The sequence below is a fragment of the Athene cunicularia genome, assembly GCF_003259725.1.
Source record: "Athene cunicularia isolate RWA chromosome 26 unlocalized genomic scaffold, athCun1 chr26_part1, whole genome shotgun sequence".
Classification (NCBI taxonomy): domain Eukaryota; kingdom Metazoa; phylum Chordata; class Aves; order Strigiformes; family Strigidae; genus Athene; species Athene cunicularia.
In genome coordinates this window covers 3,334,465-3,353,751 of record NW_020799136.1, presented here as the reverse complement: position 1 = coordinate 3,353,751, position 19,287 = coordinate 3,334,465, and the positions used below count along the sequence as shown (strand labels likewise).

Genomic DNA, 19,287 nt, shown 5'->3' with positions numbered 1-19,287 from the left:
AGGCCTGCAGAGCCGCCGCGAGGCCGAGCCCAAGCTGCTGCCCTGCCTGCACTCCTTCTGCCGGCGCTGCCTGCCCGAGCCCGAGCGGCAGCTCAGCGTGCCCGTGCCCGGCGGGGCCAACGGCGACATCCAGCAAGGTGAGCGCGGCGGGCGGCCTCTCCCTGGGCGGGTCTCTTCGTGCGGCTCGCCGGGTGCGGGCGTTGGGCTCCGATTCCCGGGGTTTGGACCCGGAGTTCTCCTCGGCCCCGCTGGATCGCTGTACGCCGCGGGGCCGCGCACGTGAGCCCGGTGGTCCCGGCGCTCCGGGGGCCTCCTGGCAGCCGCCCGCTTCGTGTTTTCTGGCGGCGGCCGAAACTCGGCGGCTCTTGGCATCGTGGCGTAAATTGCGTCGTGCGTTTGGTTTGGTTTTGTTTTGGCGTTCAGGAGTGCAGTGGTAGAGGCGTGTCTGTCAGGCGGTGCTCAACTATTCAGCACTCAGAAGAAAAAATTGGTTTAAGTGAAATCTCATTCAGTGTTATTAGAGTATTACGTGCACAGCTGGAAATGGTGTGCGCGGCACAGCCGCGATCGGAGTTTCCTGCGGACCGAGTTAAGCAGCGCTGTCAGTTGACTCGTTGTGCCTGTCTACTACGCACACGTAACTTCTGTGCCCTGGAACAAGTGTAGACTGCTTCTTCCAGGTGTTCTTATTGAAATCACAGCTCGAATTTTATTTTTTTTATTTTATATGTTCAGGGTTGTAATTTAAAAGCTGCTGGAGATTTTAATGGAGTGACTCACCTGCTGTGGTCTACAGACCAAAGTAGGGCCCTGGTAAGTGGTTCTGCAGGTCTTAACTGGGTCCTGTGTTCAGAGACCTTGTTAGGTGACATCTTTCTGGCTTTAGCAAGAACTCAAGCCTTTCCTGTGTTGCATAGCGAATGAATTAACCTGTTGGTAGTGGTGGTTTAGTCTAAACTGATCAGAAGGAGTTCATTTAGGATGTGGTTTTAGAAAGTCCATCAGTTCTAGAAAGGTGATGCATTAAATATAGTTCTATATACTATATTTATATACTATATAAATATAGTATATAAATATAGCAATATAAATATAATGCACTAACTAAAGCACTCCGTTGGTGTTGTGATTCTTGTTTAATTCCAGATCCTACATTCTGCGTTAGATATGCTAGTGAAGGATACAGAACTTGAAAAGCTGGGTTTATTTTACTAGTAATTAGCAGGATTATCTGAATGCTGCTGTATCTGTTAGGATCCAAGTGCGTCAACACAAAGTGCAGCTTCTGAAGTGTATCTATAAACTGGATTATCAGTTCTTGTTAAGCACATCATAAGAATGCTTGATTTGTGTGCTTTGGTGAAGCAAGAATTCATCTTTGGGTTGCTGCATCAGAAACTTCTAGGTGATGTGAGCAAGATGTGGATACAGGGTCCAGGAGCGTGTACTGGTAACGACGTGTGGGATCCGTCTGTGGTGGTACATGAGTCTGCACGAGCAAAGGTATTAGCCCAGCAGGTCAGTTAAGAATATGAGACACTGACCAGCCAGAAGATGCGGTTTTCTGGGCAGCTCTCTCTGCACATTGTAAATTGAATCAGTTGAATGGCACATGAAACGGTCACCAGTAAATCAGGTACAAAATGGACATTCTCAACATACAGAGAAGTACCACATTGCTTAGTCATGCAGGTTCCTTCCCTGTTGGCATGGGTTTTGGGAGTCATGAAGTATTACTTCTGCTTCTCTAGTCTCCTTAACCATGAGCAGGTGCTTTTTCATGAAGGAAGAATTAATGGGAAGTGGTGCCCACAGCTATATCTGAAGCAGTTTACACTTAACTGCAGGCTCTCACTGCTGGATTATATGCTGTCCTGTTTTATATGCGTTTACATTTGCCTGCTATTTTTCAGTGTCTCTACACCTAGATAAGAGAACTACAAATGCTGTGGAAAAGAACTGGTTTTTTTCTTTTGATGTTTTCCCAGGTGCTTTGTTATTTAGTTTCAGATTTTGCCCTGTAAAGTTGTCAGCACTTACAATAGTAAATATGTGTAGTTATTGGGCAATAACTGTGGAAGCTGCTTACCAGGAGTTGAGCGTGAGGTCGGTACCTGCAGAGCAGTTCCGCGGCTGCCGCTGGAAGCTCTGTCCCGCGGGAACAGTGGGGTGCTCGAAGGCGTCGTGCTCTCTGCCTGCATCGTCTTCTACGCTGTCGCCACTCCCTTGAGAGACACTGCAGTGAAGACAGAAGAATGGTCTCAGCTCATAAAAGTTTGAGAAACACTGACTAAAGTTTAAAACAATTTCCAAGGTTGTGGTTTGCTGTATTATAAAGAGGTAACTGGTAGGTCCATACCTATTGCACTGGTGAAATATTTTTTTTTATGTTGTTTACATTTGTGTTGGGGAAACATTAGAAGTTTTGATCATATATATTTAAAACATGTATTTTTATGTAATTTGTTTAACATGAAAAGTAGTATCTCATATTCAGGTTAATGACTTAATAGGCCATTGGAACGAGCGTTTTATTTGGTGGGTAGATCATTTCTTAATGCCTGGTGTTTCAGTTGTCCAGCTGGACTCTTCTTTCCAGGTTGAATAGGTTACAAGAAAATGCCACCTTCTATTTGTATGACAGTATTCTGAAAAAAGCTTATTTCTAAGTTAGAGATTTCAGACAGTTACAGATGCTGCAGGCAACTTTTTATGCACTCACTGCTGCTTCTGCTCCTGGGAAGACAGGTTGTTCTGAGGTTTCACTGCCTTACCCGGGAACTCACAATCTCTCTTAAGAAGATTATCTCAATAGAGAGAAGGTGGCTCTCCCAGCTCCTTGTGAATGTCACAGCCTTCATTAGGCTGAAAAACTGTAAAAGAGCTGTGAGATGCTTTCAGAGAGCCTAAAGGAAGCATACACAATTGGTTCATGTGCACATGTGTAATTTGAGAAACAATGCATTTACTACAGAGTGCTATAATACATAGCACTGTGAATTATTTTGATATGCTGAGTTCAACTCCCGTACCCAGTGTTGGTGTATTTAGAAACTTGTATTAATTGTACCTGAAATTGTGCGGTAACTATTTTAAATTTGCATTGGAAGACATAAGACTGGTATGATGTCTGTGAGAATGGGACATATCACTTAAATTGATTTGGTAGTAGTTACTGTATTTTCAGTCTAGAAAGCTGAAAATTCCTGCATCAGGTAGGCTGCTCAAGCTGTGTAAATGCAGGCCATCGTACCCATCGTTTCAACTGTCGTGATTCTTTACCTTTCTCCTGTGTTGATGAGTGAGGGTCATGAATATATGCTGGAGCCCAGCAAAAGCTGAATCCTGAAAAATGTTCAGTTTGTATTCTGGACTTACTAGAAATCTTGGTCTGAAACTTAAATTTCAGTCTAAATTAACAGTGTATTTTAAAATAATGTTTTCTAGGCATGTGTTACTTTTATAAGAATTGATGTCTGTGACTGCTATAAATTGGCTTTCCTTATTAAATGTAATGTGTTGTCAGGTCATTACAGTTGTGATATAAGCAAGGATTGTTTGTCCAAAAAAAAAAAAAAAAAAAAGCTGAGTTGGGAGTTGGACCTTGAAAACAGTTAATTTTTTTTTAAAAAGTATATTCTGATAGATTTCAGTCTGATTGTGTCACTTGGCCTGTGAGGGTTTATTTCAGGGTCTCATCACTGAAACTAAATAGGGGTTTTGCTGTATGACTGCAGGAACGTGTTTGGGCCTTTGCGCTTCTGAGAGAAGTAAATACTATGCACATGCAGTAACTACTATTGGTCTCAAGCAATAAATGAAACCTGGCAGAGATTCGTTCCTTAGAGGACTGTCTACATGCCAAGTTTGAATTTAAAGCGGAAGTCTGAGTTATTAGATTGCTCGAGTGCTTGCAAATATTTCCTGAACTGTGCAGCGTTATCATCATCATGCAATATAATCATCTGAAAGGGTTTCAAATTTTCGTATATTCACTTTTGTGTTGGGAATCAGCCTGACACATTTCAACCAAAACCAAACACATGTGTTTAAAACCAGATGTCTAAAATGATGGTGTTCACTCAACAGTAATTAGGATTGTAGAAGGTTGATGACTTGATTGTCAGTGGGTGATGTGGTAGTTTTGGGCTAGTGCTAATTGATGTCTCATAAGTGTCAACAGAAAATGCAAGATGTTTCTTTAAAATGACTGTTCTTGAAGGAGCACGTACCGTGTGGGTTGGCAAGACTGGCAGATGTGTTCGGCTCGACCTCTCGCTCAGGGCAGGACTGGTTAGAGGAGGTTCTGTAGGGCCTCCTCCAGCTGCGCGGTGACTGTCTACTGGGATTGCAGCTTTGGCATCTCTGAGTCTCCGTTGCAGTGTTTGACCATCCTTGTTGTGAATATGTGAAATGGATATTGTGTCGAAGCAAGTTCTGCCCTGTTCCTGCTCGTAGTTGATGCTGGTCCTGTCACTGTGCAGCTCAGGGCAGAGCCTGGCTCTGGTAAGGTTCCCGGTGCAGGCTGAGCCATCTCAGAGCTACGGCCCCTCCTCACACGTCGCGTGTTCCAGCCCTCATCATCGTGGTGGCCGCTGCTGTTTGTCAGTGTGTCCTGTGCTGGGGGCTCCCAGACTGCCCAGTCCCTGACGTGGTCTCCGCCTGCTCAGCAGGGGAGGGGTTGCTGCTGGGCCTGCTGCTGCTGCACCCTGGAGGCATCGGACTTTTTTGCTGAAGGGCGTGCTGGTGGGTCCTGTTCAGCTTCTTGCCTGTAAGGTACTTTAAACGTATTTTAGGGTATTAAAGTGAGGTCAAAGTTACTTTTTTATACTCCTGTTTTAGGGGTTTAATACTCTTGAATGTCATGAAGCAACTAAAGAGTTGATAAAGGTTTTTGTATTGCAGTCCATAGCTTACATTCAATGAGTTGGATCTTGTGAAAATATGAATTTTGGTATGTAAGTAGGGATATTTGGGAATGCAAGCATTTGGGTTCGGTATCTGAATACACTTTGAGAGATACTTTAAATTTATCATTTTTAACTACTCAGAGACTCCCTGTGCCAGCCCAGTGGTGGAGGGGACCCAGTGGTGAGCGGTGCTACTGAAGGACAATGCGCCTTGTCCCGTGATCACGTACATCGTGTGCGTGTCGTGCCCTGCCCCGTTCCGATCGATGATCTCCTCACCCTCAGCAGTACCCTTAGTAAAGTCTCTTGTTGCCAAAGGCAGTCTTGGAGTTAGAACTTCAGTGACTTTACATTCCATTGTTGCTTTTTGCTCTCTGTGAGGTTTAGGAAGTATTTGGTTAGGCTGTGACATGTTGATTTTAAGTTGGCTGAAGTCAACTTGGACTTGAAGTCAGCAGGTGAATGTATGAACCCTTGATGAAAGGATTCATATACAATCCTTTATAATAGCTATCTTCTAGAAGTTAGCTATTTTGCTTTAGCTAGTGTAATGTTTGTGGCAAGCAGGTAAGTCTCCATGGCTGATTGTAACTGTGTTCCCCTTTCCTTCCTCCCCGCTTCCCCTTTCTCTAACCCCAGGGCTACAGTGTTGGAGGCTCCCAACCAGCTTCTCTCTAGCGTTTGTAAACAAAAACTATAAAACCAGGTTGGGAAGACGGTAGACGTGGATTTGGCTAGGTAACAGGTTAACTCTTACTGGCTCAGGAAGCCTTGCTCTTCCACCCCATGGTCCCTGAAACAGCTGAAGACATTCCAGAAGGAATTTCTAGAAGTATGAGTAGGGAGCAAAGAGTAAGATTCAGAAAATTCCATATTTTTTTTTCTTGTGCAAAATTAGTAAGTATGAGTTGGACATATACTGTCTTACTGGGCAGAATGTGTCTTGCCTAGCAAAGGTGTACTGGGGGCAGATCAGTTGATTTCATCTTAGGTTAAAAATGCCAAGAATCTGAATTCCTTAATATCAAGCTGGAGTGGGTATAGTAGCTGGAGACTTGCTGTAAGCCTTCTCTGGAGATGATTTCTCTGGTTTGATCCTACAAGACTGGAAGTACAGAGAATCAAGTCTCTCCTTCCACCTCTGTAGTTCTCAAGCATTCTTAACATTTGGAAGAGTATTTTGGTTTTGTCAGGATTAAGAAGCTGGACTGAAGAAATGAATTCTAAGCAGGTTTTAAATAACTTTCCTGTTGAAACTAGTTCAAGATGAAGGCTTTCATAGTTATATTAACCTATTGAAAAAAATAGCTATTTTGAGATGTATGCAAATAGCCATCAGATAAATGTCATTACCCTTGGGAAATTTTAAACATAAAGATACACAAGGTGATCTCATAGTCCACAGTTACATTTAAGAAAAGTACTTCTGTTGCAGCTTTTGGTGTTAGTTGACTATGGTAGATTGAAAGCATCTTCTATTTGAAATCTTAAATTCCTTGAAATGTTCCGTTGTGATTTGCTGCTGGTTTATGTTGCAGATTTTTTAGCAGTCTTTCTGTTTTTATGAAAATAAAATCACCTTTTCTCCTCAGTTTACTTCAGTTTTGCAGAGTCTGACATCCTTTGTGGTGTAGTTTGGTGTCCTTCATCTTCATAAGCTTTTAAAAGGTTACACAGATGCTGTACTCTCATTAGTATTCTTACAGACTCTGCTGAGTACGGACACGTGCAGTACAGGGAAGATGTGGCTTCTAGCAGTTGTATAAATCACGCTTCAACACATGTTGTGTAGTAAAATTTGTGCTACTTGTGTCTCTTTGCTGTGACAAAAGTGACCTGAGGTGTTCTGCGTTCTGGTTCGAGGAGCAGGTGAGCCTCAGCAGAAGTTGCCGGAGAGCGGGAGCCCTGCGGCAGCGCGGCCTCTCCTCGCCTGGGCAGCCGGGGCAGGGGCAGGGGCGGCTCCTCCCGGGGTTCTGCAGGTCCGTCCCTGACCCCGTGTGTGTGGGGACGTGCTTTGGCCGGTTTCCCTTCCCGGCGGTCGCCAGCGCAGAGTAGTGTCCAGGGAGAATTGCTCTTCCCGACTGTGTCGGGAGACTCCGTAGGAGCGTGTCGCAAGGAATCTGGGAGTTTCTTTTCTCCCTCTGTTGCAGGCTTTGGAAACTCTGGTAGGGAGGAATGGCTCATGGTGTGAGAAGATGGCAAGTGAAACCTATCTCCCTTTGAGTGGGGGTGGCAGTGCAAGGCAGGCTTTTCCTACTTGCTGGATTGGTGACACTCAAACCAAATTACCAGGTAAGAGATTATTCCCGCTTCTCACTTAAATCAGCCTTAGGTAGGGTAAAAGAGACAAATCTCATTTGAGGCTACGTGCTGGATGTAGCAGTGGATGGGGCACAGTAATATGTACAATTGAAAATATTTCTGCTGTTCTGGATAATGTCTGGGGTAGTGTGTGACAAAACCTAGAATCTGATCTGAACTGCACAATTAATTTGGAATAGGATGTAATTCATTTCAGCGTGGTGCTACTGGAGATTGCAGGGAAGATCTGGTACATGGAGCTAGCGACCATGGAGGAGAGGTAGTAAGTGTTTATGCTTATGGTTGTTACAGGTCGCGTGGGAGTGCTCAGGCTTGGACAACTGGCCCAAGCCAGAGTTGACCTGTAGATGAATCCTGTATATTTTATGACTGATAACCGTTGTGCTAGTAGGTATTGTACTAAGTTATGACAACCCACTTTGCTGATGTAAAAAGTGCTAAAGCATTGAAAATACCGAAGCCTGAGCAACAGGCCCCAAGCTGAAGCTGCTAACTTGTTAACCAAAGTATGTAAGCTCGCTAGTGAAAGATGCAGCCTAGAATATAATCAGTAGTGAGGACAAAATGCGGAGAGAATGTATCCAGCTTCCCTTGTTTAGCCTTGTTCAAGGCTGAGAGCGCACGTATCTGGCCTTATTAGAAACTCCCCTGGTCTCCCCCCCCGCGCCCTGGCCAGGCTTTGGGTGGGCTCCCAACAGGAGAATGGAACCAGAAATTTTCCACTCAAAACAAAGGTGCCAGCTCTTCTGCCTTGCTGATTTTAGGGTCTCTAAGGCCGGACCCGCTCCCAGCGACTCTGGAGGCTTCAGCTGCAGGTGGAGGCACCGTGTAGGATTTCCCCCTGCCCGGGACGGGCTCTGCCAACCGTCGTGTAACTGGGGCTGCCCAGGCACTGCAGATCTAGATAATAATAAAATATACAAGTGGTGATATATCTTTCTTAATCACTGTTCTCTCTCCTGTAGTAATGATTTGATGCATCACTCTGTATTTTCCTGTTTGTTGCTTTGGGTGCACTATTCTGCCTTTTCTTATTGCATGTCTTCTGTATTACTGTGTTACATTCTTTGGTTATCACCAGTAAAGTGCGCCTGCTCTTTTCACTTTGGTGTCTAAATTTAATTGGTATCCTTAATCAGCAAAGCACTTACACACCATTCTGAGGTTTGTGGTATGAACAAGTAGAAAAATGGGTGATGTCAGTCCTCTTAAATGCAGTGTAAGAGGCTTGGAAGGCCATTCCTGTTACCTGCAGCTCTTGTGAAATAGCTCATCATTTCCTGTGGCCTTTTAGGTCCAAAGGCTGTTCTTGGATTTCTTCATGAAGGGACACAGGAACATCTGTGGATGGCTGGTGAAGTTTGGGGGGGATTTTTTTTTTCTTTTTTTAGAACCTGAAGTATAACTGTGTTCCTCTAGTTGATGCTGATGGCAGTATTTTGATGATTGTGTACTGTAAAAAAGAAGCTGCTATTCAAAATGTTTTAGACCCTCAGTGCAGAGTTTCATGTGAGTCAGTACTTACTATTTCTTGTAATATTTTTGCCAGGGAAGAAGCATTTCAGTTTTACGGTTGAGTGAAACTGAGCTGTATGAGATTTGAAATGTGAAGTCTGAAAGAAACTTCTTGATTCTCAACTTCTTGCTTTTAGTGCTGCTGTTAAACTCTGGAGTATCGATTTATGGCGTCTAAATAATATGAAGCCATCTTTGAGAATGTAGGAAGTCTTTGTGTAATAATTAGGATTAAGGGGAGATCATAAACCACTCTGACCTTCCTAATTTTTATGAATGTATCTAATTCAACTGTGATTGATCTCTTGACAGTTTTTGTGTGTGCTGTTTGATATGTTCCTTGGATGTAGTTCCATGTCTTTTTTTGAAAGCAGAGCTACAGTGGAAATGTGTGTACTAGGGCTGATGTGTTCGGTTTGGTTTTTGTTTTAAACAATGTTAAGCTTCTGTTTAAATTGATGCAAAAAACCCCCAGTGTAATAAGTTCTGCTGGAGTATATAACAGGATGGTATTTTTACTTCATTTTAATTTTCTTAAGGTTTTGGACTGAAATTGGCAGTGAATCCTTGTTTTTCTAGTATGTTATGTAAACATTTGAGCCTTGGTTTGTCCTAAAATACCTTTTCATTACATTTTTACCATAAGCTTCATTAGCTTGCAAATTATGTCAGGTTTTGACAGGTAAGGATTTCTTTCTGTTTTTCTTCTATGTAAATGCTATTTCAGTATGATTTTTCTCTGCTTTTCCCTCAGCCCTCACAAAATCAGCCACATCTGTATCTTCTCAGTAGTGCAGTTTGGTTTCTAGAACAAATGATGCTGCATTAGTTTGGTTTATATTGTATTAAAAGAGCAGGACGTGAATGAGTGTGAGATATGTCGTGGCTCACAGAATACTGGAAAGCTGCTGTTGGAAGTACTGGGCGCTGAGATGTGGAAGTGAGGCGTGATGTGCTGAATGAGACCTGCGAGGCCTTTCCTGGGAATGCGACCCATTGAGATACTCGCAGAACACTCCTGGCACCTTGTGTGCAAAGTGTGCTTGAATATCAAGGTGCAAAAGGTGTGTGTTTGACTGCAAGAGCAGTATTTGTGAAGTACCTGTCTCTCTGGGACAGCAGCAGCGGGTGAGGCGGGGTTACCTGCGGCCAGAATCCGCTCACGGGCTGACAGTTGTATGTCTCTGACATCAAAAGGCTGGAGTTTATTCGAGCTTTCAGTGATTTGTCTAGTTTGAAAACTAAACAAAATCTGCCTTGTAGGAAGCAGTTTGCATCTGTGGAATTTGACTTTGCATTGTGTAAAGACTATAGATCTTGGGCTGCTTTTCTTGTTTTCTGCAGATTTTGTGTGATTAACGCAAGACAGCACTCAGAATCAGGTTTGGCTGTGGCTTGGTTTAGATAGAATAGTTTTAATGGTAAATGTGTGAAATTTTTGTTCTGTCAGTGTGTACACATCCGCTGATAGATGGCTTTCATACAGTATTCCCTAAAGAGTTTTTGTTTTCAGTAGTAAGAAAATCTGAAGATTCTATACATGTGGGAGGCTTCATTGTGTGTGTGAAAGCTCTTGTGCGTGTTGGGACTGAAATACTGATTATTTTGTACATCCTGCTCTTGAAGCACCTTTGGTTTGAGAAATTTTTAGTGGGATTATTGTTGTTGCTCTGTAGTGGATCTTCTGTGTTCTGACGCCATCGTTAATTTTAGCACTTGAAAAAATTAATGCTAATTTACTACTAACATAATTAATCTCCTTGAAATAAGTCCTACTGTTCTAATTGAATATCCACAAAGGAGTTGAGCATCATTTAATTACACTTTTCAAAGTTGTTTCAGGGATCCCAGTGTATAAAAATACCCAATTGCTTTGAAAGCTTCTCCTTGAAAAGGATATTCACAATACAGTTTCATTCAGGACTAGATGCCACGTGTGGGAAGAAAGTGTTAACCATAACCTTAGTGGTAAACAAGTGTTCAAACCTTTAACATAAGTTGTTCATAGTACATTTTAAATGTCTGTTTGGTTCATGTAGTAGCATCTTTGCAGCTCTGCTGAGGACTTAAAACTGCAATTTAGTAGTTAGAGGATAACAAAGCAGGATATTGGAGCGCCATGTGCGTACACCTTTACATCTCTGCAGAGTGTGGAAGTGCTGCAGAAAGGCACCTGTAGTTGGCATGAGAGGATTTTTTGGTATTAGCAGAAAATGATCTGAAAAAAACCTGAAAAACCTTCAGACAGTTCCTGTTACTGCATCTGACTTCGTGGAAGGAGGTTACGTTAGAAAACCTCCTCTGTGGTGTGTGGGCAATATTGTGACACGCCAGTGCTGACATTGTCAGAACACTGCTAAAGGCACGCCTGGCTATCAGGCACACCTCTCCTCATGCTTGTTTTAAGACAGACTGGACAACAGATGGTTATAAAAAGTAATTAACAGGTGTCTTGAGTTAAACTAAAATGAGGGAGGAAAAAAAGACAGTATTTGCCTGGGGAGAGCAAATGACTAAAAATACATATTTTGGGGGGAAGAAATCAGGAAAAACTGAATATGTAGACACTGTCACAACTTAATCCTAGCTGAGGGATTCTTTTCTGAAGAGGTATATGTGGTTTGGTGTTGGGGTGGGGATTTGGGGGCGATGGGTTTTACACGGGTAACAGCTGGTTTTTAAGGGTAATGTCAGCTGTGGAACCTGTTCATCTACCCAAGTGAAATGAGCAGCCTGAGGATTTTTGTGTTCATTCTTGTTGTCTCTTGATTCTGGGCATGTTTTTCACACTCTTTTTCTTAGAACTGGGAAACTTTTTCTGTTTTGCAGTTGGTGTAATCAGATGTCCGATATGCCGCCAAGAATGCAGACAGATAGATCTGGTCGATAACTACTTTGTGAAAGACACGTCAGAAACACCAAGCAGCTCTGATGAGAAGTCAGAACAGGTATGGCACTTCCCTGCTTGCTGGAATTAACATGCAGTTTTTGCTTCTGTACATGTTAATGCTTTCCAGGAAAATGAGGGTAACTGACTGTTTCCCTCTGCAGGTGTGTACAAGCTGTGAAGATAATGCTAGTGCTGTTGGATTTTGTGTGGAGTGTGGGGAATGGTTGTGCAAGACTTGTATAGAAGCTCATCAGCGAGTAAAATTTACTAAAGATCATATGATCAGAAAAAAAGAGGATGTATCTTCAGGTGAGTGTTTGGATATCACTTAGTCCTGCCCATAGTAAAAACATTTTCTCTTTGGCACATGTGAAAAGAGAGAGGGAGGGTTGTTTAGGTAACAACTAGCTTGTGGCTTTCCCCAGAGAATTTGGAAAAGTTTAGTAAAAAGCTACCAGTGCAAAATTGTTAGCTCTAAGAAGAGAGGGAAAACTAAATTTTAGACTAAATTGCTAATACTTTATACAGTTTGATGTTTAGTGCCAAAAAAAAAAAAAATCATCTTCCGTACAGGAGAAACAGAATGAGACTGCAGCCTTTGGAAAGGATTTGGATCCATTCTTAATAATCCTTTTCTGTAGTAGAATAACTAACTAAACGGAGGTGTTGAAATCTGGAGAGCACTGACATTGGTAATCTTATCCATTGGCCAAGGAAATGAAATTCTGTATTTTTCTGTACATGGTTATAAGGGGCAATTATAGTTCACCCAATATATACAGATAAGCTTACAGTCATACTCCATATGATGTTACTGTTGTATTGATATTGCTGAGTAAATGCGGAATTTAAATTTATTTTAGGTTTAATCTCTCAGCTAGCAAAATTTAATGTGCAAGGTGTGTGTAGACTTTGTTTAGACATGCAGCTTTATTAGAAGTTAATTCTTAAACTGTTGTTTGACTTTATATAACTTGTAACCTACTGAGGTAATGTGGAAAACTTTCTCAAAACAGTAAAAGGTAACTGGAATTTAGCTTGGAGATTTTATTTGTAGATAGGATAAAAGTTCTGATTTAAAGACTCATAGGTTCTATGGGTATATGAAGCCTGATCATATCGAGGAAGAGACATCTTGACATTTTACATTCTCTCTACATGTAAAATAAATACCTTCATGATTGTTTCATGTGTGATTTCAAAGGAGTGACAGTGCTTTGCTTTCTTCCAACTCTTGTCGAAATCTTAGAGTTTAAAAGTTTGCTTAGTTCTTTTAGACAACAATCTTGTTTCACTTGCTCTATCAAATAAACTTCATTTTTGGAGAGATTTCTCTGTATGTCTCAATGGGATTGTTTAATAAGAAATTACCTATTTAAGTTTAAACTAATTAATCCTAGTAGATGAGAAACCCTTAAGGTGAAATCAGATGACAGGGCCCTGCAAACAATTCCTGATGTTTTTAATTAGGAGTGACTGTCAACTTGATAGTACAGCTCCACTTCCCCTTCAGTAACCTGAGTGGGGAGGTGACAAATATGGCTGTTCCAGCAAAGTAAACTTTGTACCAGGAGTTGGGATGTTTGAGGTGGACGCCCACCCGCAGTCGGCGTGTGGCAGGAATGTAGCCTGATGGACGGTGATCCTTGGTAACTCTGGATTGTGGGAAATGACTGTTCATTACTCGCTCGGAGGAGCTTGTTCCCTTCTTTCTTGTTGGGCTCTAAGATATGCCCTGGAGACTTTAAATTGCTATTAATGAGTGTCAGCTGGAGATTCATGAGCTCTCTTTACAATAACGTGCATGATATAACAAGCTTCAGAAGTGCTGGAGACTGAGGAAGACATTCATGTTTTAAACCTTACATGCTGTATCTTCCAAAGGCTGCTTTCGTCTCTGCTAAGCTCAAAATATCTTTAGAAGACTGCGCAGCACTTTTCAGTCAACTCGGAACTGTTTTTTGACGTTTTCTGTTATTTGCATAAGTGGAGAAGTTAAGCAGTTTAGCTGGGGTTTAAGTCACTCTTAACACGGGCAGTAATGCTTTGCATTTACCATTTCCATTGCGTGTTACTTAATGAGGTTTATAAAGGTTTTGAAGTGATAATTTAGAAAACCTATGGGTGTTTGACAGTATAAAAGTTTGCGAGGTTTGATCCATCCTTCAGTGTGTCCCAGGTGAAGTGGCATGCATTTAGTCTTTAAACAGGTTTACATGACCCTGCTCTTCTGCAGTTTTTACATTCTTACAGGTGCTGGTGTCTTTTGAGTGTTTGTGACAGGAGAGGAATTCCTCCTTCTGTTTGAATACAATAAAGCAGAAACAGCTACAAACCACAGGCACTGTAAATATTTCAATGGGAACGTATTCACGGTAACTTTAGGGTGAGAACAGATCTGTAGTTGTCTTTGTCCAAATTCTTGGTTGCTACTTAGCTTGGAAGTTAGTCATTTTGCTCTTCAGATTGTCTAAACTTAATTTTAAAATGCAAAAATGGTTTATTTTTAAAAACAGAGGCCGTGGGAGCATCTGGTCAACGTCCTGTTTTCTGTCCTGTCCACAAACAAGAGCAGTTAAAACTTTTCTGTGAAACATGTGATAGGCTGACATGCAGAGACTGTCAGTTACTGGAACACAAAGAACACAGGTACAAATATTACCATGTCTTCATTCCTGTGGTGCACTTTTTCAGAGGATGAAATGGCATTAATTTAAAAGTTGTGTCATTATATATTGTATTTACTCGTTGTTGGGCTAAATGATCCCTCGCAAAGGAGAACCTGTGTGGAGTGCTGAAAACTTTTGAGTGATCAGTTGGTTGAGCTTTGTCAAGTATCTGAAGAGCAGATTTGAAACAACATGGTCTGAGGCAATTTGGTGCGATTCAGGTGTTAACTTGCCTGGCATTTACCAGTGCTGTCACTATTCAGGACTTGAACAGAAATTGCTACAGCCCTGAACACCTGGTACTGTAAAGAAGCCAAAGTGAGTCATGGATGAGGTAATTTTTTGAAAGGGCATATTTTATTATGCAACAGTCTTTCAATTTAGGGTAATTTTGTAAAGGAAGGTATAAATTTTGCCCCATAGAATAACTTATTTTTGTAGCACAGAGGGAAAAATTATTTTGATTTTTAGTTGGTTGAAAGTTGCCTCATTCCAAGTAAAAAGAAATGATGGGTTTTGTCTCTGGAGCTTGCTTTTCTCTGAGCTGCTAGAACCTCTTACGAGACATTAAAACTTCCTGCTCTTTAGCAGCTGTGTCGTATAGTTGTTTGAACGTTTGAAAAAGTGTTTTGCAGAGTTATAATAGAGAATCTGGGCATAAATATTTATCAGTCACTGCCACACTGCTTTTCCTAGTCAGTCTACAACTAACACTTCTTTGTACAGGTGCTTGACAGCATGTTGCAGTATTGAATTTATTGGGGTTTTTTCCTGACTAGTGATTAGTCTCGTAGACTGCTACAGCAGCCTAACGGAGAGCTTCTTGGGTTTTGAAATAGTACTATTAAAATATTAACAACCTCAAACATTACTGATCTGTTCTTTCATAGACTGGATCGTAAATATCCTGAAAGACACACTTCTCCAGAAAGCGTGGTTTTCTAGGATATGTTAACTAACTTTCTCTAGTTGGTTTCTTTGCATGTTTTGCGCATGGTACTAACGGATTAACAGAGATATCTTGTTCTACTCACCTGTTCCTTTCCAGTAGGAGAAGATAATACTTTGCTATTAGCATGCTTTGTTGTAGAATATTCTTTAAAAATTGTTCTGTCTGCAGATGTGAATTACAGATGAGTAGGGAGACTGCTTCGTTTGCCATGAAGTGCAACCGAGATTTTTATGAAGCTAAGTCGTTGAAGGAAAATCATGCCAAGTGGAAACACAAATTGATTTTAATCTCCTGTTTACTTCTTACCTGAAATCCTAATAGTTTTCACCAAAGGAGGATGAATCACCATTTCGGTAGCAACAAGGTCCAGTGTCAGTTCAGAATTTCAAGTGAAAGAATTGCTGGTGATTCTGTAGAAAGCTGTCATTCTTTTAGCAGCCTAATGGCGTGTGATTCCTCTAGTTTAGGTAGTTTTCAGTCCACACACTTTGGAAGCTAAAAGTACAATACAATATTAGAACAAAAAAAAGTATTTTGGCTGTAGAAGGAGCTACAGCAAAGTTTTAGCAGTACTAGGTAAGTGTAGATTTTATTTTTTTCCCCCCCCGTCCTTAAAGTGGAAATCTGATTTTCAGCTTAATGAAAACAGTTTTAGAAAATTTGCAGATTTCCAGACATTTCAAGTTTTGTGGCCTTTGGGCTTTAGTAATGCTACTTTTTGCATTATAGTACCTAAAATCTTACGATGGTGTCTGTCTGCAAGAACTTTAGACTGTTCTTAGGAAAAGTGTCCTAACATGGAGACTGAGGAACCTGAACTCTTGGAGTGGAAACTTGTCTATGGCTGGTACAAACTGAATGAACAGGAGCAGAGTCACTGCTGTTGGGAATAGTGTTCTCTTTGCCTAGGTCTGTCTTATCATAATTGTGAAGGATTTGAAGCAAGAAACAGTATTACTGTAAATTTGACCATGTATTCAATCTTTTCCTCTTAGATTAGATTGTAATGTTCTAGATTTTGACAACTGATGCTGCTACTTTCTTTTTCAGTCGTGGCAGGGAGATGGTGCAGGCAACTGCTAATGCAGCTTGTAAGGTGCTTCACTTGAGGAGTTTTTTGCCGATTTGAATGTTGGGATTTAGTGTAGTAAGAAGGGAAGGTGTTCTGGAAGGTTTTCCCTGCTGTTAAATCATATTTCGGAAGCATGAAGTTTACTTACCGCAAAGACAGGAAGCGTCAAGTGCCTGGTGGGAATCCTGGAGCTTGGGGAGAGGCTTCTGATAGTCGAGCAGCCCATCAGCAAAGATGGAAACTCTTGGCACGGCTTCATTCCCTTTGCCATTTTTTACAGAGGGTTTTGCTTCTGTTGCACTGTTGGTTCCTCTTGTGATGTGTGTTAGGAAAATGCAACTGGTTCCATTGTTTTTCTTTGATGTAGCTACTTGCACTCTTTTCAGATGAAGTAATGGCAGGTCCCTTTGATACAGTAGCTGTTTGGTTGAAGGATGGAAGGAGTGATACATTCTTCACTTGGAAGTATTTAAAAAAAATCATGGTTTTTTAATAGACACATTTTCTTTCAGATTAAACTAATTCAGTCAAATATAAGCAGTATAATCTCAGCTGAAAAACTTTTTCTGGGATAGGGGTTTTTTTGTACCATATAATGTCTTTAATTTATCAGTGGATTTTCTTCATCTTAACGTTAACAAAAGGATTTCCCAAACTCTGAAGTTTCTGGTACCTCCTTTAGCTGGCGTTCCATGGCTTGCTCTCTTGGGAAACAGTGCAGCACATTGTCTCCCTGTGTACTTGGAATTAGCAAGTGACCCGTAGAGGTTCAGTCTTCTGGACACTTACAAAGGATTTTAGCAGTACTGAAACATTTTGCACACGAATGGGCATACGTATAGTTTGATTTTTTTTCCTCTGTGTTTTGTCATATTTTTTCAAAATTGCATAGCTTTTCCTATAAATTGGGAACCCTTAGTTTCAGCACATTGCTCCTTGGTAACTGATGCCTCCTTTTGCCTGTTGAAAAGGTACCAGTTTCTGGAAGAAGCTTTTCAGAACCAGAAGGGTGCAATTGAGAACCTACTGGCCAAACTTCTTGAGAAGAAGAATTACGTAAATTTTGCAGCTACCCAAGTTCAGAATAGGTAACTACCCCCAAATTATTAACTGTTACTATTACATTGCCTTTCTACTGAATCACAATAAGATGAATGATGGGACTGGAATAATACTTACATTTTAGTTGATTCTGTCTCTTTAGTTGTATTTGACTTAATTACTTTCTTCCCTACAGTATTATGCACCTGTTGAAAGTTGTTACAGGAAAGATGATGTCTTCTGTGGCAGCTTTGAATAGAACTAAAGATGTGACACATTTATTAAACTTGGGGGTGGGAAAAAAAAGAGGGAATAATAAAAAAGGCAAGGCAAATATGTTGTATGGTTTCTGTTAAGTTCAGCTCTAGGTGGCAGAAGTGTTGGCTGTAGAGAAACTTTTTCTTGAAATAATTTTGTTTCATACGAATGCTGCTGATAACTGTAACAAAAACTTGGTTTGAAATTGAATAGGAAATTGGGGTTTTTTGGGGGGTTGGTTTTGGTTTTTAATTAGGCAAGCTAAACTTAGTGTAATTACGTGAAAGGAAGACAAGCTTTTTCTTAGGTAGCTTAACTTAAGAATTCAACGTCATATGGAGTATTGAATGTAGAGACAGAGAGCACACGTGACTGCTGCTGGCTTTTCACCCACTTGTGGTGACGTGATGTGCTGGAGGTCAGGGAATTCCCCTGTGATTCTCAGTGGTTTTGTGAGCCTTCTCAAACTTCTGAGTCATTTGTAAAATGACAGATCATCTGGAGATGGGAAGTACAAGGGTGGAAGGAAATGTACCAAAGAAAAAAGGAGAAGTTCTGGTGCAAATTTTTAACTCTTAATGGTACCACATACATTAAAAAAGTTGTAAGAGAAGGAGAACAAACGCCATGACAGAGGCAAATGTGTGAAGATGGAAGCAATGAAAAGGGAAATGTTAATGTGCTGATTCAGCATGGAAGTCTTTGAAGGGACCCAAAAGAGAACACCATCGTGGAGCAGGAGGATGAGCTGTAGAATTGTTACTTGTTTGAAGAGGCGGAAACCCTGTTACATGGGAAATCATCAAGCTGAAAGCTCAAGAAATGCCACAAAACGTTGTCTGATAAGAATTCAAGGCCAATAATGCGTGGTGCATATAGGAGTAACACATTGTAGTGGGTTTTTTTCCTAAGAGTTTCTGGCTTCACTGAGAATTCAGTGAACTTCTGCAGCATGTGATTGGATTCTGTAAAGATCATGGTTAACATGATTGACATGCCATTCAGTTACTTTCTTGAAGTGTAGGGCACGAAATCCATTATAAAAACTTCAGGGAATGGGAACAAGTGTAATACAATAATGTTGTCAGTGTTAGCAGATAGTATGAAGGTGCCATCGTACATGATCGTGAAGCATTACGTGCCACAGACGAGGATGGATGCCTGCTGACTGAACACGTGTGCCCAGTTCCCCTCTGAGCTCAGACCACGACAGAAGGGTTGGTTGAATGTTTTTTGGAGTAGAAGACCAGGTTGTGCTGTCCCAGAAAAGCACTTGTGTCCAGGGTGCCTTAAAGGGCATTTGACACCAACGGTGAAGATCATTGTCAGACAAGTAGCTATTGGTCTTGTGATCATACTGGGATGAATCACGTCACAAGTGCAGATGCTTGATCTAGTAGTGAAGAAGCCCTTTAGAAAAGGACAAGTTAAGTCTTTACACTCATGGCAGGGTCCTGTGCTCTGACTTCTACAAGCGAAGTAAAGAATCTGGCTGCAGCCCTACGTTGTCATTAGATTAAGGCAGGATATGGTCAAATAAATCCAGAATTTGCAATGGGCTTTAAAAAATGCTGTATTTCAAATTCTGTGGACAGAGCTCGAGATGATTTGCTTGAGTCTGAAGAAGTTGAAGAGTAGTGAAGACACTAAAACTGAGG

The 19,287-nt window shown here is 41.3% G+C and overlaps 1 protein-coding gene across 1 annotated transcript in view; it reads left to right on the top strand.

Annotated features, from left to right (window-relative positions):
• Nucleotides 1-19,257, top strand: part of LOC113488910 (AMP deaminase 1-like) — a 58,410-nt gene extending 39,153 nt beyond the window's left edge. Inside the window, exons 24-26 of the mRNA XM_026864333.1 lie at nt 5,298-5,303; nt 12,353-12,364; nt 19,247-19,257. Coding sequence (XP_026720134.1) covers nt 5,298-5,303; nt 12,353-12,364; nt 19,247-19,251 — 23 coding nt within the window. The 3' untranslated portion in view covers nt 19,252-19,257. The remainder of the gene's footprint in view (nt 1-5,297; nt 5,304-12,352; nt 12,365-19,246) is intronic.
• Nucleotides 19,258-19,287: the final 30 nt, after the last annotated feature.